Below are 21,887 nucleotides of genomic sequence, written 5' to 3' on the forward strand. Positions count from 1 at the left end.
TGGGAAAGGGGTTTGAATATTTTATAGCCACGTTCCAAGAACTCCGAAACATGGACGGACGCATAACAAACATTGAATATGACACATAATTCCATATTCCTCGAACTTGAATGGGCTCCTAGGCCCCCATCGGAATTAGTTCTTTGGTGTAACGATCTCCATCATGGCCAGAATGTACATGAGGCCGAAACAACTTGGCCGTATCATGTTGACGCCCACTTAAAGTGGCACAATTATGGGGCGACAACAGCGTCGAGTCGAGACGAGGCACATCTTGCCTCGCGGCTGCGGCTCAATTCGTAGCGATCCGCTTAATTATAGCTACACGATGCGGGAAATTTGTAGCACGCACCATTAGCCGCCAAATGTCCGACACTCAGATCCAACAGATCCGACAAAATTTGTCAAAATAAAAATATAAATAGAGCCTGCGGAGGAGAGGCGGGAACACTGAAAGCCACTTCTGTCCGATGTCCGCTTGTCACACGAGCCGGGCGATCATTCCATCAACTTCAGATCGTGTGACAATAAATCTCCATTGTACTCCGGAGCATCAGCTTCCGGCTGGGAAAGGCCAATTGCAAAAGGCCAAAAACCCATTTGAATGCCGAACTGCGTGAACATTTGTTGGACGAACTGCAATTAGCAATCGCACTCCGGCCGTATCTGTAACTCATTGCGCTCTTCGCCTAATCGCTTTGATCTGCTGACCCAAATAGGCATTCCATTTCCACTGCTCTGGCCATAACAAATTGCATTTGGCCTCAATGAATTATATCACTCATCCGATTACCAATTGCTTGAATTTTATTTTATTTTTGTGGCGCCTCGCCCGCCTCCACTCGGCGATGGGCCCCTAATTTATTGGAGTGTGTTTATGCATATCGGAGAGGATTCGATTGCCTAATGGCAAATGTTACTTATGGCTCGGAAATCCGGAAGCGCCACAACGCCAGAATGCCGGAATCCAGAATCGAACTCTGGCGCGAAGTGAGTGGAGTGATGGGTAATGATTTTTCGGAACTATTTGGATTGGGAAACTATTCCAAACAAAGAACTAATTAGGACAACTTATTGCCTATCTTGTTTATTAATTAGTTTTTGTTTCCATTACAAGCCAATTACATACTTTTCATTTAGAACTTGTACTAATTGATTTAAAAGTCATTGATTTCTGCCCCTCCCCATAAACAGCAACAGCTGTCGTTTTTGCATATGCCTTGAATAAAACTCACTCTTCAATCATTATAAAATGCCCATTAATCGGGTAATAAGAACACATTAAAATAATTGAATTCCAGGCGGAGTAAACAGGAAGTGGCATCGTTGTTGTAGCAACGGGAGGGCGGCATACACAGCTAATCTAGATAAATATTGATTAATATTTGGAAAGCCATTCAACGTTCATTGGTTTCCCATTTTTAGGGCCTCTGCCCAGTTCTGGGGAGCTTCGCATTTAGACACGTACGACACGCCCTTACTGGTTTTTTTTTTTTATTTTGGTTTCTGTTGCTATTGGTGTTGCAATACAAAATATGGAAAATATAATTTGTATAATTACAATGTCTTTTCACAGAGCTACTTGCGGGGGGTCGAAAATACTGGTGGGTATAGACACCACCCACCCATGAATGGGGGATATCTATATACATAGTTTTCGAATCAAAAGAGAGCAGTGCTCTGCTAGTACTGGAAGGTATGAGATCGGGAAGGTCTCATGCCCTCATCGCCAAAAAGGTCGACGTCTAATTGAAGCCCCTGTCACCTTCCTCACAGTACGACTCCCGGCCGGGCGCGGCACCCCCCTCTGGGCTGTGGCACGCACAGTGTTGTGGCTGAACTCAGCTTAACCGAACTTAACGAAAACGCGACTGAGGAGGCGCCACTCGCTGCGCCGCTGACGGCTCCATGTCGGAATCCGCACAATGGAAGCGGCGCTCTTCGGGCACTTGGAACCCTTTCAGCGAGCGGGTCTTATCTTCAAAGGGAAATCAAACTGTCAGTCAATTTATAGTTATGGCTGGCACACAAAGGCGGAGCGAGATGGGGCGATAGGGCCAGGTCAGAGTTCACGTATTTCAATTAAGCCCGGAGGCCACAAAGTCCGAATTCAATAGCTCCAAATGCCAGCCGCAGGCAGTCATATGACTTAGTCTAGAATGGGTTATCATTATAATGGAAAGCACTTACTAATCCAAATATTTTTTATTTTTCCAGGACCCCTTTCTGAGGTTTTGACCGCCGTGGGCTCGGAGGTGGCCCTGCCCTGCGATCTGGTGCCCGGAACCATGATCGAGGACAAGGTGCAGATAGTCATCTGGTATCGTCAAGGCAATACGAAGCCCATTTACACGTAAGTATAGCTTGCCTTAAAGGCTTTCTGGCTCAAACCTCCTTCCACCTACTAAGCCATGTCATCCATTAGGGATTAGCATATTCAGAATGCGTCCTTAGACTCTGACTCCCCCTGAGATCGCTTCGCAAGAACGCCCCGCAAAGTGTCGCATAAATGAATTTCACTTAATAATTCTCCTTTTTTCACCCACCGTTAGCATCCCGTTGAAGTAATACTTTTTGGCATTAGCCAGAGACCCTAAATGAATTTGATTTCGATTCCGCTGGGAATGGCAGCCAATTATAAAGAAGCTCCCAGTGTTGAGCTCCAGGAGGGCGGGGCACACGCACTCGCAATCGCACACGTTGGCGCCCCAAAAGTAGGCGCAGGCTCATTATAAATTCTATTAACGTGAGGCATTTATGTTGAATTTGACGATATAAACATTACTTACAGGGAAGAACCTACGTGCCAGTCTCGGGGAGGGGTTAAGGTACTAGGCTTATGCCTCTGCCCCCTGTCACCACCTATTTCTCAAAAAATTTCTTCTCGCAGGCTCGATAGCTGAACAATTTTTTAACGAGCTCATCAGGACCAAGTAGGAGGCCCAGCCAGGAAGTGTCACAAGTGATGGCATCTGCGGGGCATCTTCTACGGCATATAATGTATACTTATTCCCATATAGACTGAATGATTGGCGGCAGCAATTCGGTTCAAAGGTCCCTGGATGCCAGGTCTCTCTCTCTCTTTTCCTTTACTTTGCCACTTTTCCCGGAAAAGTCTGGCAGAAAGCTAAGGAAACGGGCACTGATGTGGGAAGACCTGCCAGGTGAAGTCGAGTGGAGTCTCGAGTAGACAGCCGCGCAGTAGACCAGAAATTGAATTTTATTTTCCCGAAAACTCTCGATTCGCCGTGCCCTCGATAATGTCAAATCAAAGTGTCAGGAATGTGCTGCTCCCTGCACTCTCTGGCCTCGATTGCAATTACCATTTTCTGGTCGAGTGGCTGGGAGTACTTTTTATGACCACATAAAACCTCAAGTCCATGCAGATATCTGTTGGCCGGCTTCGCCCGCCCGCATCGCTTGATTGTTTTCCATCAATTTTAATTTCCTTTTCCCACACTTTATAAGTTCTACGGTTCTTGGCGGGCTAGGCGGGCTAGAAGCTCCGATGTGGCCAAAAAGCTGGCAAAGGTCGAGAGATTAATTGCATGGGAATTTGTTTTCCAATTTCCATGGATAACCCGTGGAGATAACCCTCCCGTTCACGAGCCTCTTTTCCAACATAATTTAATTATGTTTAAAATCCATTAACAAATATCCCATCCATCTTGTGCCACTTACTCCTGTTCTGGCGGGCCAGGCTTTCTAGTTTTCGAGTGCGTTTCCCCAATTGTGGGTCTAGCCCGAGTGATAAATCATTGGAGAGTAGAACGAGTGCCATGATCTGTTTAGAATGTGGAATAATCCAGCGCCAAGGCGATGATTATTCTCCAGAGAATTATTGCCATTTGGATGGGAGATCTAAGGAAAGTATTTTTTACTCATACTCCTTCCCAGGAACATAAAGCCTTGTGCTAATTTTAGTTTCCGAAACGAGATCAACTGGATGCTGAAACATAAACTGCCACCATGTGCTTTTTATCGCCCTGTGGCCTCTTTAAAGCTACTTAAAAATGCCACAGCATCGGCCTAAAAAAATATCTTTAATTCCTTTGGAAAACAGGGAAATGCAATAATAAATGGGAATCCGCTTAAGCCGCAAGAATATACACAACAGGGCTAAATTGATCAATTAATTAATTGAAGTGAACTATAAAGTGGATGAGGAAGGGCGGGCTTGCGGGCTGGTTCCATCGCATTAACATAAGCAGCAGAAATTTGTTCCGTGTTTTTGCAGGGCTTACGCCCCAGCCAGCCCCTCCTGCCGGCATACCAGAAAAAAAAGGTCAAACGAAGTGCTCCGGAAAAAAAAGAACATAATGAAAAATCAAATTAAAATACGCAAAGCGACTGAAACCAATTTAAATGCGACCATTTAAAATCCTAAAAAACGCGGACATAAAAAGCGAAAGCAAATGGAAATCAAGAGTTCTGTAAATGCATTTTACGATAAAGCACTGGCAGCCCAGATAACTAGAGCCCAAAGGCTCTGTTGACATTTAATGCGGCACTTTGTCAAAATGCATCGGACAAAGCCATAAAACAAAAGCGTTTGGCAATAACAATAAAAACAGAGTTCTCCCCCGACCATTCAGGCACTGCACTCCCCCCACTGGCACTATTTATTTCTGTTTCTATATCCCAGCTCGGAGTGCCTGAAAATAGCTTGACCGACCGACCGACCCTAAGGGAAAGCTAATTAAGTATTCCGATTTTAGTCGATTCCCTGGATCTGGCACACATTCCACTGGCCTGGCCGCCGATGTTGTCTCAATTGTTTGGACAATAAAATCAATGAACCGGGCCAGCGCAGTTTGTGGCTTATCGGCAACGCGTAATTGAAGGTGTGCGACTATTGGGGAACGTGTCAAAATGTCTGCCTTTTATTGCGGTGTTTTATGTTCCATTAGAGGTAGGGACAGAGGTTAAAAGGTTGTACTTATGACGCCCTTTTCGGGGTTAATGTTTGCCTTCCGCCCTCCTTGCCCCAACTCCATATGCAAATGCTGGCATTCCCTCCATCAATTGCTTTATTTCATGAATCGTTTCAGCTTTGACGCCCGCGGGCGCCCTTTGCACAAGGCCATACCCTGGGCGGACGAGAGCGTCTTCAACAAGAAGGCCCATTTCCACTATGACACCAATCCACCTGCCCTGCGGATCAAGAACATCCAGACCTCGGACGCCGGCCTCTACAAGTGCCGGGTGGACTTCCAGAGCTCCCCCACGCGAAACTGGCGCATCAACGTGACTGTCCTGGGTAGGTTCCACCTATTAGATAGTTATAACTGCTTCCTGATTACCTTCCTCCATTGTCTTCTGCAGTTCCGCCCACTCAGCTGACCATTCTGGACCATCATGGCGCTGAGATTCGCGACCAAACGGCTGGACCTTACTTGGAGGGCGACAGCATCGACCTCACCTGCCTGTCGAGCGGAGGAGTACCTCCGCCACGGGTCTCCTGGTGGCGGGAGCACGCCCTGATCGACGACTCCTTCCAGGTGCTGCCCGACGGCTCAGTGCGCAATGTCCTGCGACTGAAGAACATACAGCGCAAGGACCTGCTAACGGTAAGTCAGAGACAATGCTCCTTCTGTACTGTAATCCTTATTTATGACTCAAGTAGCACCTCCCTGATAGCCCTGTTAGCCATTTATTTTTGACCACAAAAGGGCCTCCGTTAATGGCTCGCCCTGGGTGGCAAGCCGTTCTAGCACAATGGCTAATAGAAATCAAATGCAACCTGCATTGGGAATCGTTCCTGGGTGGCTTGGTGCCCCAGAGAATCCCCTGAGAAACTCAAATAATAGAACCCCTATCTCCCGGGGGAATAACCTCCTCCGCGTTGCTCTCTTGCTTGGGGTTCTAAGCGGATTTTTTTGTCCATGTAATGAACATTATTGTTGCGCCGCTAATCCCGCCATTCAGATCTGACGGTTTCCGTCCCGAGGCCTGTCCCCTACAGTCCCCCTGAGGCCACAACAATTGTGAGCCGGTCAGGTCTTTTGTTGGCCTCGAGTCTGGCGGCTGTTGGCTGGATGAATGGCTCGAGTGGAGTCGTTTCAACGGTGTTCATGTTATACCACAAGTTATTAGCTTAGACCGAGATTAAAGTAAGCACAATGTTTTCGGTGATTTCTGGAGCTTAATCTTTAATGCGGTGAAATACTCATTCCATTTTATTGCCATTGAAAATTACTCTCAAGACTTGAACTGAAAAGTTTCTTGAACCCTTTTGTGGCACAATGAACACGTCTCAGTTTCAGTGACCCAGTGTGACACAATCCCGTGGAGCAACAGTGCCGGCCTGTGACCCCACAGTATCTTTCAATAACGCTAGATATTGTTGTGCAATGGAATAGAAATTTATGACCTAATTCTCCAAAAAGAGACGAGACTTGCTGTGCGGCGAACCCAAAAGTTATGCAAATATTTTTATTGCCAGACGGACGGCCCAAGGCTCAAGGAGTATCGGGTTACCCACAAGAAAGTGGATATCAAGTTTAATATATTGACATGTAAAGTGCAGCAGCTGGAAGCCCTTTGAGCTCCAAAGGTGAAATAATTGTGAGATGGTTCTGCTTTAAAATTAAACATTTCTTGACGAGTTTTGTGCATCTTATATGATGTTATTCCTTCGCAAATTGTCCTGAAATTGTTAATAAACAAGGACAAGACCCAGAAGCTCGGTTATTGTATCCCAGTAGCTGCCACTCCCTCGCTTTTTCGCAATAGAAGCAATTAAAATTAAATATTGATGATTTATCATCGTGCCTGGCTCCTGCCAGTGCTCCCCTTATTTATTGAACATTGTTGATGTTATTAGTTAAGGGGCAATTATCGTAATGAGCATAAATCATCGAATTTCATGAATTTCTCCCCATCTCTTCTCGTATTCCAGATGTACACCTGCCAGGCGACCAACGGCCACGTGGTTCCGGCGCTGACCAAGAAGGTTATCCTCGACATGAATCGTAAGTAACTGCCCAAAACGTCCTCCCCAACCATCGCTTAGCATAATGCAAAAATATTTTAGTGTAGGACGAACATGTTCAAGGTCGGTTTTGGCCGGCCAATGGATAGCACAGGGTTATTGTTTTTGTTCTACTTCGTGGGCGTGACGTTTTCATGGAAATTAATGTAATTAAAGTTTTGTCATTCCACCGCAAGGACACACGACCACTCGCATATTCATCCTCATCCATGCATTTATGGTTATGCGGGTGGTTGGGTGGCTTGGTTCCAGGCTAATCGGGTTTGCGGGTCCCCCGGGTAGAGTCCGGGTGGGTGGGCGTTGTGGGCCAGTGATGGGCATAATAAAATGTGACATAAATAATGAACATTTCCATAAAGGTTGGTTATAGATGTGCAGGAAATTAAGCGGCATCCTTGCGAAGCGGAATTCGCGCGGTGTCCTTGTTGGGTAATAAAGGAGTATCGTAATGTTAATCAGATGCCACGATAGGCCATAATGGGTGCAGTTGAATGGAACGGATCTAGAGATATGGATAAATGTAGTGTCCATTAAATATTCAAACAAGAGTTTTCACAAAAGTTGAATTTTGTGCTTCCACAGTGCCTCCACTCAGCCTGCTGCTTCAAGGACTGAACCACGCCGTAGTAGCTGGGACCAGGACTCATGTGACCTGCACGGCGATTGGAGCACGGCCACCTCCCGAAATTATCTGGTCCAAGGCAGGACAGATCCTCAGAGGTGCCACCACATCTGTAAGTCTTGAAAACACTTTCCAAAGGCTTTGATATCTACAGTTTTCCCCAAAACCACCTCAGACCTCCGTTGATGGCAATACAACGATGTCCGAACTGATGCTGATTCCTGTGCCAGAGGATAACGAACGACAGGTGGTGTGCTCTATATCCCTGAACTCGGGGATCACTTCCCAGCAGCTACAGGAAGGTCACACCACGGTAATGACCACCTTGGGCAATGGAAACACAGGATTGTATCTCAAGGACTCCAGAGTGCTGAACGTGACTCGTAAGTTGCTCGAAAGCTGGAACTTTGGGGCGAATAATGGACAGACCAAATCTATTTCAGATGCACCCATTGTGAACCTGAACTTGGGCGCTCCCCTTGATCCCAATAATCTCCTCAAGGGTTCTGACGTCTATCTGGAGTGCGATGTGAAGGCCAACCCTGCCATCACCCGAGTGGAGTGGTATCACAGTGTAAGTTTTCTTTAATTGCCTTAGCTAAGTTTTTATTTGGAAAATCAATAAACAATAACCACTAATTAACCAATATGTGCTTAACGTTGTTTACTCCTTCAGGACAAGCAATTGCATTCCTCGCGCGGCATCATCATTTCAAACCAGACCCTCGTCCTGCAGGGAATCTCCAAGTCCTCGCACGGCCAGTACTTCTGTAGGGCCAGTAACCTGCAGGGAAGCGTGTCCAGCAACGAGGTCTACTTGGACGTGAAGTGTAAGTTTCAACTATCCTTTCCACTTTGACCCTGCTAAAGAAAATTCCATATAAATTATAAAAAATATTAGAACATCTAACATTAGTACTTATTAGAACATAGTATTACTATCGTGTATCATTTCTCTCTCTGTGCCTTAGATCCTCCCGTTTGCAAGTCAGACTCTACGATTATACGTGCCGCACTCAAGCAGACAATCAACATCACCTGCGAGGTGGACGCGAACCCACTCGATAATCTAAATTACAAGTGGCACTTCAACAACTCGCTGGAGAGCCTCACGGAGCTGCCGCATTCGCCCGGATCCGCCTCCCTGGTCGCGGACCTGGGCGGATATTATCAGCGCCAGAAGCGGAAGCACGCGCACGCCGGAATGCAGCCGAGACTCCTTCACGGCCGCCACGGACGCATGGCGGCTATAAGGTTCGAGGACGAGGACGAGTACGAGGACTTCGAGGAGGAGTACGGCGAGGAGCAGCCCTCTCACCATCCCCACGCCCAGATGGTCTACTCCAACATGGTGCACAAGAATCACGTGGAGAACAACAAGCAGCAGCAGCGGAAGCCCCAGCAACAACAGATGCAGTCCGGCGGATCTGGCGTCGGAGAGGCCCATCACTCGCCATCGGGCGGCGGAGGGCTACAGCTGTCCGAGCGCAAGAGGCTGGCAGCTCTGCACAAGCAGCAGCACCACCGCCAGGCCATGGCCACGCCCCCCACAACCACGTCCGCACCGCCGCTGAACAACGTCTACAGCTACCACGTGGAGAGCTACGAGAGCTTCGGTGCGATTTCCTGCGTGGCCAGCAGTCCGATGGGCCACAGCCAGCCCTGCTGGTACCACATCCAGCCGGCAGGTGAGTTCACTCGGGTGTGTCCAAGGAGAGATAAAAATGGTGGCCAGGGAAAAGTTCAGGAAAATCAGAAAACTAAAATACCCTTTTGGGGGCTTGGCGGTGTTCAAGAGTCGTTAGACTTTTAAAAACTCTTAATTTATTTAACAGCTGGCAAAGTTGCACTTTTTTTTGGGGAATATTTACAATTTAAGCCAAAGGATTAAGTGATTTCATGACCTCCCGGCAAAGCCCACGGCAAGTTGTTAAGCCCGTTGGGGAAAAAGTGTAAAATTTAATTCATTTCACATCGAGAACAACGAAAACAACAGTCGTGTTTATTCGATTCTGGCTGCCTCTGGCCAGAGCTGGTCAGTAGATAATTGTGGCATGCAACACGCACCGGCGGGCGAATCTCTGCTCGTTATTTACATTTGGCCAAGCTCGGTGCGAAGCTGCCCCGGCATGCGGCAATTTAACGCTTGTCAGGGGCGTTTCACGGGAGGGTGGCCGACCAAAGACAGCAGGAGCCAGTGGTTGTCCGTCCGGTTGTCCCTGACGGCAATAAAAGCCATGTTTACCAACGCCATCTGCATGTTTGCTCTCCTGATGTGGCTGCCACTGTTGCAACTACTGCTGCAGCAATCTGTGTGCCGACCGATAATCTGATAATCAAATGCAATAAATTTCCAGGCTACATCATTTATTTATTTACGCATGAGACCCTACCCTCCATGTTCGAGCTTGGAGAGCTCCTTACTAATATTTAAACTATGTATATCCTTTCCTCCAGATCTTCCCGAACCTGTGAAAAACTGCACGGCCTTTAATGCCACAGCCAACTCACTGCAGATCCAGTGCATCCCTGGCTACGATGGTGGAATTCCTCAGCACTTTCATGCCCAAATCTACGACGAGCTGAACCGCCAAATCCTGTACAACGCCTCGTACAAGTACCCAGAGTTTACGGTGAAGCGTCTGCCCAGCGACTCGGTGTTTGTCATCCGGATAACGGCGGTGAATGCCCAGGGACCCAGCAAGGTGGCCTACAGGCTGAGGGGCCGCACCCTGTCAGCTCCTCTTCTGCGAACAGGTGAGTGTCTTGCGGAGGATATAATGTTATTGGTTTAAATTATAGCATAGGTTAGGTACATTCTTTGCCATTTAGTTCCATTTTCTAGTGAGGCGACTTTTGACCTTTCCCCTTATTTCATTTTCCGTCTTCCTTCAGCTTCCTCCACGGCAGTTCTGGTGCAGCTAACTCCACTGCTGGGCGCCCTGCTCGGCGTCATGGTCACTCTTATCCTGGTGGCTATCTGCGTAGTGATCGTTATCAAGTTCCGGAGTAAACGCGGCGGACGAAGGCACGGAAATGGCGGCGATGCCACCACCACGGAGGCTGACAAGGGAAGCGCGGAGCCCTTGTCCCGCAATATGGGCAGCCACTCGAGCCTAGAGGACAAAAACCCGGATGTGGTGCCGCAGGAGGCCAACAGCGAGGACGAGTTCCACCAAGAGGAGAAGGCCTTCGACAGATTGAATATGGAATCCCAAAGGATTTTGTACACACCACCCACACGTATTAGCACCGCTTCCCCGCCGCCGCCCTCGCTGTCTCCTACGTTTGGAAAACAGGTGAGTCTACTATTCTAATGCTCGATTTTTAAAGTCCCATTCTTCCTAGTCCCATATCTTTGCCTTACAAATTGAAAAAATTGTGGCATACTTTTGGGGATTCCATTTTAGTTAGGGGCTATATATTTACATCCGATTATTGTTTTTATGGGGAAGCATACCAAGGACTTTCAGCCAAATGCCATTTGATTCTTCCCTGGAATATCTCAAAAGATTTCTATAACAATTCCCCATCGATCTCCGTCAATAACCCGACAGTAATTGTTTGGCTATGGCGTAAACCTCATTCCGTAAACCTGACAACGTACCAACTATAAAGTACGGCGTATACAGTGGCGGATTTAAGGAAAAAGGCCCAGTGGGCAAAATTTTTTCAGGGTACATTGAAGGGTATTTTGAAGGGTACAGCCCAAAAAATTTGACAAAAAATCTTAAAAATATTTTGTTCCCAGATTTTGATGCAGATTTATGGAGAATCGATCCACAAGTCGTTTAAGGTATTCCGTTCAAGAATCGGATGAATATTTCCTAAGATATGGCCTTCGCAGTGGGTCATACGGGGCTCCCCATGCATTTTACACATTTTGAAGGGGACAGCCCAGAAAATTTGACAAAAAATCTTAAAAATATTTTGTTCCCAGATTTTGATGCAGATTTATGGAGAATCGATCCAAAAATCGTTTAAGGTATTCCGTTTAAGAATCGGATGAATATTTCCTAAGATATGGCCTACGCAGTGGGTCATACGGGGCTCCCCACGCATTTTACACATTTTGAGACAGCCCAGAAAATTTGACAAAAAATCTTAAAAATATTTTGTTCCCAGATTTTGATGCAGATTTATGGAGAATCGATCCACAAATCGTTTAAGGTATTCCGTTCAAGAATCGGATGAATATTTCCTAAGATATGGCCTTCGCAGTGGGTCATATGGGGCTCCCCATGCATTCGGCACATTTTGAAGGGGACAGCCCAGAAAAATTGACAAAAAATCTAAAAAATATTTTGTTCCCAGATTTTGATGCAGATTTATGGAAAAGAAATCGAAGGTGTAACTTTCACCACGAGGGGCCCTGAAAGCCTTTCGTCGGGGAGGCCCAGTGGGCAAGCGCGCCTTTGCCGACCTGTTAAATCCGCCACTGGGCGTATAGAACAAACAATATAACTAACTTTTAGTCTGTTTAATTAGCCAAAATAAAGAATTTTTTAAATTTATTTCGCCTGAATCCCATCAAGTGCTTGTCTAACCAACCAAAACTAAATCAGCGTTGTTTAAAATGTTCTCATTGGTTGGCTAGTTTTTTTTGTTCCTGTGGCATCAAAATTTGATGGCCCAATGCTTTTGTTTTCGTCATCTCCGAATAGAGTTGATGTTTAGCTTTTTGTTTAGTTGGACTTTTAGTAAATTTTTGCTGGTCTGTTTTGTGTCCCACCCAGTTGACAGAGTTCCTAACAAGCTCATTAGAAGTTCCTGGTGTTTGTACGGGTCAGTGGAAAAACTTTTCGATTAGAAAATGTTTTCGTCAGCATTCCGTCAAAAAGGTTGAAATTATTTTGTCAAAAATAAAAGAGAAAATTACATCAAACTTGAAGTAGAGTGTTTGCTGACTAATTTAACCTAACTTCAATCTTAATTTTGATTGGAAATGAAAAAGCACCATTTTAATCACAATTTTTTTTTTGTTTTATTGCAGTACGGTGAACTATCCCTAACCACGAACCCCGCCTTCAGCTTGTACAATACGCCCCAGCGTGCCCCGGCCGTTCAGCGCCCCATTTACACTGCCCCACCGCCCTTGCTATCCACAAGGACTCCCCCCAACATCTATACCCGTATTCCGGGTCGAGGAGGTAGCGGTGGACCTGGTGCCTCAGTTGGAGGTGGGCCGAGTGGCTACCATTTGCCCGCTTATGAGACCAGGACCTCGCCCACATCCCCCTATGGATCCACCACCACCTGCACGATGCCCCTGCTGGGCGGTCAGTCGAACGGATCGCTGCAGACCAATGGCAGCGGACTGGGCGTAGGAGGGGGCTTGGTGGGCGCCTGCAACACACTTCCACACCCGGGCAGCACCCTGCATGTGGGCGGAATCTCGGCCGCCCTAACAAGCTCGGTGACCAGCGGAAACATCACCATCGGAGCCGCCCAGTCGCTGCTCACCTCGCCACGCTCCCAGACGGCTACCTACAGCACCACCTTGGGTGCCGGCGGTGCCGGAGTGCAGTCGCCCCTGCTCCTGAGCGGTGGTGGCGGGAACTACGAGACGGTGAGCTCCTGAGAGTTAGCCAAAGAGGACATCAAGTGTCAGATCGTGTGTATTGGGGGGAGCAGTACGTGCACCACCACCACTCTGGGCGCCGAGCGCACCACCATTGTCTAAGAAGGTGTTTGATGCGATCGGAAAGTATCGCAGAGGTAATCCCAAAATCTGTATTATAGTAATGTAGTTAAGCTGCCGCAAAAACTCGATAAGACTTCCACACAAAACAAAGCAAACTTAGCAGGCAGCTGAAGAAGGTGTATTAAGAATCGATTATAGTTATAGTCTACCTTTATGGATAATATAGCACTGTTTTCGAACCCGACTAAACCACAAAACGAGAAGCATTTATCTAGAATCTAATTATGATATCTTTGTGCGCAACATAAAATGGAATACTTCAGTGAAAACAAAGAGCTATGCTTGTGAAATTACAGAATTAACAGAGAATAAATCTAACAGAAAACTAGTTGAATCTTGAAGCTAAGAGATTAGTGAAATCGAACTAGCTAGGCCTAAGCCATAGATGTGTATATATGTAACTTACTTTAGGATCAGGTCAGCTAATACTTAATCTAGTTTACGATTAGCCACTAAAGTAGCTTAAACTGAATTGAACTTAGTTAGTCACATTGCGAATCTACGAAAAGACTATCCCCCTGATCATATATATATATGATGTGTGTATATGATAAATAACAGAATTTAATGGCATATCTCTATATCGACATAAACATATAGCACAACTCGACAGCAGCAGCAACCTGCAAAAGATCCGAAATAGGCGCAAACTATATACATATATATTATATAAACGAGTACGATACGATACCACACCATATGATGTGTCATGAAATGAATATACTGTATATGTACTGTACTGTATGCATCAATCATATTTTGTTAAATGTGAAACGAAATTTTATAAGTATCTGTTGTCGAATCTTTATCAAGTCTATATATTACGAATATATCTGTATGTAACCATGACATGAGACGCCAAAGTTCAACGTGTCTCTGCCACCAACTGCCCAAAGAAACAATTTTCCAGTTCAACTTTATGGCTCTAAGAATTTTCCCATACTAACAGATTTCAATCCCGCCCACCACCACCAGCAACCCAACATGCAAAGTGCTTCTTCAATGACAAAATCAAATTAAATTGTGACTCGAATTATAAATTATTAAAAAAAAGAAACAAAACGGAAAACTTAATTTTGGTTTAGACTAGCAGCTAAGGAACTACGATTATGAAAAGTATATATTTTCTGGATTAACCCTTGTTTTGTAAGCGAGGAGAGTATTTATTTTGGGTGCGAACACCACTACTTTAGTTAGTCCCCTCTCGATGTAAAGAAAAGTTAATCTTGCTATGGAGCAGAAACAAGCGACAAAAATAAAGAAGAAAATGTGTATAAATTCATGAGTTTTTAAACATTTAAACTGGGGTAAAAGTATTCAGCAACTCACAAACACTTTATGCATGGGGAAACTACCGAAAAATGTTGTGAGTTTCGGCAGTCTGGTAAGTGGTTAGCTCATTGTCCTCAGATTTATTCCAAAATATTTTTCATAATTACGAGGAGCGAGGAGCGATGAGCAGGCGGGGCAAAGCAGACGGACAGAATATACAGACACCCGTAACAAGCCCATTTCACCACAGGACATGAGTTCGTGTACGCATATTTGTCCTTTTGGCATGACACGCAATACACTTTTGGAATTAATTAACGCAAGCCCAGACCACCCAGACCCCCAGACCCCAGAACCATCAGACCACCTAAAAACCGACAGAAAACAAAGCAACGACATGTGTGAGTGGCCGTGGAGTGGTGCCAGATGTACATACGTACGACTGTGGATGTATGAAAGGACATGTGTGGTGTGCTTGTTTGTTTGTCCACATCCTGCGGCGAAACTTGTCAAAGACTAATTTCGTGTCTCAGCTCATAAATTGATATTAATGAGCCGCCGTCCCGCCCACCCACGGCTCATTTTTCGCGTTTGCCTAACGAATATTTAACTTTCGGTTTGCTCTGCCCGTTCGGTTTCGTTTGGTTCGTTAGATTCCTGACAGTTACAAAGTGGCAGTCAAGTAGATGCGTAATTCCAGCAGGACACCCAAGGCAGCTCCTCTCCCGACATGAGTTGGCATTCAAATGAACATGCTCGCCCCATCTCGCTGCCCCGGGAGGCCAGTACGCTTCCTCAACTCCCCCGGGAGCCGCTGACACATTTAGCTGGAGACCAAAATTAAATGAATTTCTGAATTTGTGTGCTCATCACACAAGTAGCTACTTGACGTTTAATCAAGTTATTGAACGAACAGGTTAACAGCGAATGAAACAACCGCAAAGGACTATTCTGGTTGCGCCTCCATCTTCTTCTCCAGGGCATCAAAGTAATCGTTTAACATGTCCAAGGACTCGGCTTCCGCGCTATTGAGCTCCCCGTTCTCTCGATCTTGCATAAAGTTGATTTCTAGCTGACGGCTTTCGCTGATCTCCGTGTGACGATCCATTAGCACAGGTGCCTCATTGGCAACCAAGAACTCTACCGAAGCTCCTGGCTGGAAATGCTGCTTCTTTTCGTTTACCAGGTTGAGTTCCTCGTCCAACTCCATCTCAGTTCCATCATCGTAAACTGGATTTACCATTTCGTTAACTATGCCGGAGTAAGCGTCCATCTGTGGCCCATCGTCATAAGAAGGATTGGGATCGATTTCGTTGACTATATGTGACGGGTCCTCGGGATTCTTTTGGACAGCTTGTTCGGTTTCCATGTCACTTTCATCGTTCGAGTCCGGGAAAATTTTTGGTAGCTTCATTTTTGGTAGCTTGTTGCCTTTAAAGTCGATGTCGCTATCCTCGCTGGAGGTTTCGATGAACTCCGTGCTCTTGTACTTCTTGATCTGATTTGCTGCTTCACTGTCACTGGAATGGACCTCTTTCCGTTTCCTGGACGACTTAGTGCCCTTGCTCTTGTGCCGTTTGCGTGACTTTTTCTCGGGCACTTGGCGGTCTTTATCCAGATCCTCGTCATCCAGGTCATTCCGATGGCTTTTCTTTCCACGTCCCTTACGCTTCTTTGAGGATTTCTTCTCCGTCTCACTATTTTCTAGAGCTGCTTTTGTGAACATCTTTTTGGTGCGTTCAAGGACCTCCAACCTCTTCGCGAGCTGCTCCTCGCGGAGCTTCCGCTTCTCCTCGTCCTCTCGCAAGCGCTGCTGCTCCAGCTGCTCCTGGCGCTCCTGATAGCGTTGCGTCTGCAACCTGATGCGGGTCTCTTCCAGATCGTCTAGCTGGCGCACGCGGCGCAGCTCATCCGGCAAGTTAGCTAGCAAGCTTTCGCACTTCTTGGCCTGCTTGGCAGCAGCTCTCAGCGAGACCTCAGTTTGAAGCAAGGATGTTGAAAGGTGATCGAAGTAGCTAGAAAAGGAAGGTTAGCATTTGTTTTTAGGAATTCCGCACAAACCAACCTGTAGGAGACCTTGAGTTCCAACTCGGCTCTCACCAATTCAGCTATCTCGGGTCGAGGAGCCTGGAAGATCCGCTCGGAATCTTTTTTGATGGCCAGGCCAAGGTTGAACATCACCACCGGGTCTTCTGGCGACAAGTGACGGGCTTTCAGAAGCCAAATCTTAGCCTCGCGGGTCTTGCCATCCATGTACAGGGACTTGGCCAGAGGCACTATAATCTCCACGCAGTTGGGGGACAGGCACTCCTCCAGACATTGTTTGTAGGTCTGGCTGGCCTGCTTGTACTGGCCCTTTGTTAGGGCCGTGTGGGCAAAGTTCAGGGTGGCCGACGGACACTCCTTGCCAGCCTCAACGATTTGTTGGAAACAGGCCTCAGCTTCGGTGGAAAATTCGCGGCAGCTTAACGCCACGCCGATTCCGTTCGCCGCCCACATGTTCCGGGGGTTGCGCTCAATGGCCTACAAACAGGACAGAAGCTAGATAGAGAATGGAAGTACAGAAGATGGAACAGGGATCTTACTTTCTTAAATAATTGCACGGCCTTCTCCTGGTGTTTCTTGGCGTAATACCTGTCCCCATTGTCGAGGCACTTCTTGAGGTCGTGCAAGCAAATGTTACCCATGGCCACCAAGCCGTACGAATCTTCCATCACTTTGAAGTTGTACATGGCCTGGCTGGCAAGTCCCAGCTTTAGGTAGCAATTTCCTAGATAGGATCTAACCAGAGAGGATAATGAATTAAAGTGTGGGTGTTACTCGCCTTTCGAACTCACCTGGCGGGCAGATTGTTGTTGTCCACTTTGAGGACGTCTTTGAAGTACTCGGTGGCAATGGAAAACTTGTTCTGGCGCAGGGCCATCACGCCGAGGCGCAAGAAGCAATCGTAGTAGCTGGGGTACTCGTCCAGTATCACCTTGTAGGCTATTTCGGCCAGGTCGCACCTATGCAGGTCCTCCAGAATCCTGCAGCGATTGAAGCGCAAGGTCAACAGGTTCGTCTGATTGTGCTCGCCGGTACTTTCTTCGCTCCTGGCCAAGGCCTCGTCAATGGTGATGAGGGCTTGCTGGGGCATCTTGGCCAGCTGCTGGGTGGCTGCCAGATTGTTGACCCACTCGACGGGCACCTCTCGACCCGATTTTTTACAAATGCCCATGGCCTTTTGGTAGGCATCGATGGCCCGGAGCCATTGTCCTTTTTGCTCGTAGCCAAAGGCCAGAGTCAGCCAGCAGTCGCAGTTACAGCGTCCGAGGCGGCTCCCCACCACCCTTACCAGCATCTCAATGGCCTGGTCCACCTGCCCGGCGGCCCTCTCCGCCAAGTAGATCTTCGACAGCAGCACCAGTGCGGTGTGCTCTTTGGGCAGAACTTTCAGCAGCGTCTCCAGACAGCCCTTGGCCTCTTTCCGCCCTCCGCGCCTCAGGTGCATCTGGGCCAGGCCCAATTGGGAAAGGACATAGCCCTCGGGGGCCAGCTTTACTGACTGCGCGTAGAAATACTTGGCCTTGTCGAACTGCCGGGTTGCGTGGAAGCTCCTGGCAATGAGGAGGCAGTTCTCCGACTGAAGCTGCGGTATGTCCGTCAGCATGTAGGCGTTCCCGGCCAGTGACCAGACCTTCTCGTGGTCGCCGACGTGGTAGTAGTGCTTAGCCAATAACCCCAGGACGGCAGCGTGGCGGGGATTCAGCTCGAAGGCGGCGCTCAGCAAGTGGATGCCCTCGATGTGCGTGTCCTTCTGGCACTGGTTGAGCTTGAGGAGCGCCATTCCAAGCAAGGCGTTCTGGCTGCGGCCGTTCTTCGCCAGCGCCAACTCGAAGCAGCGCCGGGCACTGTCCACATCGCCCATCTTTAGGAAGCAGTGTGCTATGCCCACTCGGACGTCCCCCGGTCCGCGCGGCTGGTGCAGCAGCACGCTCTTGAAGAAGCCGAGAGCTGCCAGGTAGTCCTGCCGCGCGTAGGCCAAGCAACCGCGTCCAATCAGGGCCAGGACGTTGCTCGACGACTGCCAGAGGACGTTAACAAATAGAGCGTCGGCCTCTGCAGCTCTCATGGCAGTCAGCATAAAGGCGTAGCCCTTGGTCACCATGAGAGTGCGTTCTTGGACCCGCTGGGTGCCTTCCATGACCCGGAACAGATTCGTTAGCTTGGCCATTAGAAGAGCCCGGCGGTTGCCAAGCTCCTTATAGGCCTGCCTGGTAGTGCCAGCCACTAGGACGTTATACGCCCTTGCCAGGTCTTCTCGATAAGAGGCAGAGGACTTCATGCACCGCGAAATGGCCGCCTCCAAGACCTGCACGAAGTTCTCATACTGGTTGCTCGTGTAGAAGCTCAGCTATTGTGGGTTTTCGATTAGTATATGTATGTATATGTATGTTTCAAAAATTGTGGAACTAAAACTTACTGCGTGGTTTATCCAGTGCCGCAAAGGGAAGCGCTCGATTTGAAGCTTGCTTACCGGTTCCAGAATTTCAGTTTTAAAGGCCAATGCTTGATTATAGGCCATTTTAGTTTTTTAAGGTTTTTTTTCCTTTATTTTCTCTTTTAAAAAAACTCTTTAGGGTTCTCTTATTGTGAATAGACTTTTCACTGCAGGTGTTGAAAAAAGTTAATTTTCCAATAGTGTTGAAAAAGCCTTAACACAAGGGCTTTGATTGTCCAAAAATTAGGATAATCGATTGTTTGTCCTTCTAAGGGTACCATCCCTGAAACAATGAATTTAAGACCTAAAATCCATTGAATATTCTTAGTAACTATCATACGCCTTCCCCCCTTTTTCTATTTTTAAGCATTTTCAATATCAATGCCAAGGGCCCAGTTGAAAGACCCAGTTTGGGGCGCAAATGATTACACTGATTGGGTAGCCCCACTTGCGTTTTCAACTCGAGTGTAATTACTTCATGATTCCTCTTTGGATCGATTTTCGTTTCTGCGATTATCGAAGCTTTTTGCTACCGGCTACCAGAGCCACCAGCACTTTTTGCTTGTCACCCAACTTGACCCAAAGGTCCAGACAAACACCGAGCTCGCATTACTGTCAGTTGGTCGCTTTGTCGGTTGGTCCGTCTACTCGCTCCCCCACTCCGCTGGCCAATTGCTAATTTGTTGTCAAAGTGTAAAAATAAACAAACATTCGGGGGACAATGGTAATCCATTCGATGTGGTCCACTCGGATTAGCTTCCAATTCCACATCCGCATGTTGGACAGAACTTGTTCTGGGGTGCGGGTATATAAACTGGAGGTCTGGGCGGAGAACAGCATCAGTCAACGCACTACCAGTCTCTGAGAACACTCGTCTCTTACCAAAAAAACCAAAATCAAAATGAAAGTGAGTGAAGCGGACCATCGATAGTGAGAGTAGGTTTGATCCTTCTTATCCTCCTTGTAGTTCCTCGTCTGCTTGGCCCTCTTCATCGCCGCCGCCCAGGCTCATGTTGTGGCTCCCGTCACCACCTATGCCGCTGCTCCAGCCCTGACCTACGCCGCCGCCGCTCCCGTGACCACCTACGCCGCGGCTGTGCCCCGCGCCTACTCCGCCTACGCCGCCCCCTCGGTCTACTCCGCTCCCTCCGTCTACTCCGCCTCCTATGTGGCGCCTTCTGTCTATTCCGCCTACTCCGCCCCGGTCACCACCTACGCTGCCGCCCCTCTCGTCTCCACCCTGCTGAAGAAGTAGAGAGTCCTGGATCAATCAAAGTAAAGTCAGATTTGTCAACAATTCCCCAATGCTGAGAAACTAAAAATAAGTCTGGTCGGTGGCCAGTACAGGCCAGTACAATAAAAAAAACACCAAACTCGATAACTAGTATCACTTCTACCAATTCTACTAGTTAAGCAGCGAGCATAGTCGGTGAGCCAACCCTTCTTAAGCCAATTTATACCTTTTTGGCTTAATTCCCTTTGCACACCGTAGCTCTGACCTCCGGAATACGGTTTACGGCTAATTCGTTGGCATAAATATTTTATTTAAAGTTAGTTGCTGGCCCAGTTCGGAGCTTGGCATGTGGCTCAGATGATGGCAACCGCATGCTCGTTAATGTTATGCAAATAAATTACGACTCGACAGGGCTAGGACTGTGTGTCAGGCCCAGGCACGTGGCCAACATACAACACACTGCCACAGCCAGGATCAAACATACAACATATATACATGTGTCGTATGTGCACATGGCACATAATCCCCAACATAAGCAGCGCATAAACATGGACCAGGACTTGGCCAACAACTCCTGGTGCTGGAGTTGGAGCTGGGGCCTAAGGAGCTGGCTGAGTAACTGAGTTTATTGATTGTTTCGTAAAGCACTTAGGTAGACCGGGCTAGGTTCCCCTTTTCGATCAACTTCCGGCAGACGATTATGCAGAACAACAAAACTTTTTCCCGCTACATTTCCGGCGAAAAAAGGAGAAAACTTTGGCCTAAATCACTTAGACCTCGGCCAAAAACAAGTGTCGGCGTGTCGGAAAATCAAAAATCGCAGAGACTGTGAGTGGTAGTGGGAAAAAGTTTTTAAAGTTTTCGCATCGACAGTAGCAACAAATGGCTGCATAGCTGACAAAGTTGCGAAATCTACGGCAGGGTAAACGGGTGCCAACTAGACTCCAGCCCCGAAACAGAAGTCCTAAATAATTAATCACCATTTTACTACAGTTTGTCGGAGTAAATATTTAATTAACCATTTGGCCAATGACATTTTGAAAAACGAGCGCCAGCATCAGTCGTTGACTTGACAACTGGATTATTCAAAAGTCAACAAAGAAACCGGAGATTTGTTGATGGTGTGGCGTGGAAATAGATCGAGTATTGTGAATAAATAATAAACGGAGAGGCTGGCAATTAGGTGACCAGAACAAGCAGAGGGGAGGACTATTTGTGTAGCTGTTATGTTATGGTAAACAAATAAGCAAATTGCCCTGAATCACCGGAATAGGAGGTGAAAGCACTGGTGGGGCCTTTGTGCAGCTGCTTTCTCGCTTTTTGTACTTTTGAGGGAGCAGCAGGGACGTGACAATCCTGGCAGGAATCGCCATTGTCAGTGGCTGCGCTGGAAGACAAAGGAAACCAGAACCAGAGACACTTGCCACCCACTTCCCCGGCTCTGCCACTCGAGACGGAACCAAATGCCGCAGGACGTGTTTGATATGCGCTTGATTTTGGCATGGGCTTAATTACAATGGCAAGGACGACAATACAACAGTGTTGTCCCCTGCACAGGACATGCACACAGATTTTATGGCA

The 21,887-nt window shown here is 47.4% G+C and overlaps 3 protein-coding genes across 3 annotated transcripts in view; 2 read left to right on the forward strand and 1 right to left on the reverse strand.

The window, feature by feature from the left end:
* side-V (sidestep V) overlaps window positions 1-14,598 on the forward strand; it is a 38,347-nt gene extending 23,749 nt beyond the window's left edge. The window contains exons 3-14 of the mRNA XM_017241323.3: window positions 2,218-2,353; window positions 5,052-5,260; window positions 5,326-5,570; window positions 6,902-6,974; window positions 7,577-7,728; window positions 7,792-7,999; window positions 8,060-8,190; window positions 8,293-8,446; window positions 8,588-9,304; window positions 10,074-10,373; window positions 10,512-10,915; window positions 12,610-14,598. Of these exons, the coding sequence (XP_017096812.3) occupies window positions 2,218-2,353; window positions 5,052-5,260; window positions 5,326-5,570; window positions 6,902-6,974; window positions 7,577-7,728; window positions 7,792-7,999; window positions 8,060-8,190; window positions 8,293-8,446; window positions 8,588-9,304; window positions 10,074-10,373; window positions 10,512-10,915; window positions 12,610-13,197 (3,317 nt within the window). The 3' untranslated portion in view covers window positions 13,198-14,598. The remainder of the gene's footprint in view (window positions 1-2,217; window positions 2,354-5,051; window positions 5,261-5,325; window positions 5,571-6,901; window positions 6,975-7,576; window positions 7,729-7,791; window positions 8,000-8,059; window positions 8,191-8,292; window positions 8,447-8,587; window positions 9,305-10,073; window positions 10,374-10,511; window positions 10,916-12,609) is intronic.
* Window positions 14,599-15,474: 876 nt separating this feature from the next.
* LOC108124996 (RNA polymerase-associated protein CTR9 homolog) lies at window positions 15,475-19,246 on the reverse strand. The gene is made up of 5 exons (XM_017240960.3): window positions 19,055-19,246; window positions 17,430-18,985; window positions 17,178-17,373; window positions 16,658-17,115; window positions 15,475-16,607 (listed from the first exon to the last, which is right to left on the reverse strand). The coding sequence occupies exons 1-5, from the start codon at window positions 19,154-19,156 to the stop codon at window positions 15,539-15,541; spliced, it is 3,381 nt and encodes a 1,126-aa protein (XP_017096449.2). The 5' UTR covers window positions 19,157-19,246; the 3' UTR covers window positions 15,475-15,538.
* Window positions 19,247-19,821: 575 nt separating this feature from the next.
* On the forward strand, window positions 19,822-20,342 carry LOC108125056 (cuticle protein 16.5). Its single transcript, XM_017241065.3, has 2 exons — window positions 19,822-19,979; window positions 20,040-20,342. The coding sequence occupies exons 1-2, from the start codon at window positions 19,974-19,976 to the stop codon at window positions 20,325-20,327; spliced, it is 294 nt and encodes a 97-aa protein (XP_017096554.2). The 5' UTR covers window positions 19,822-19,973; the 3' UTR covers window positions 20,328-20,342.
* The last annotated feature ends 1,545 nt before the right edge of the window (window positions 20,343-21,887 follow it).

Source organism: Drosophila bipectinata, chromosome 2R, assembly GCF_030179905.1.
Source record: "Drosophila bipectinata strain 14024-0381.07 chromosome 2R, DbipHiC1v2, whole genome shotgun sequence".
NCBI lineage: Eukaryota > Metazoa > Arthropoda > Insecta > Diptera > Drosophilidae > Drosophila > Drosophila bipectinata.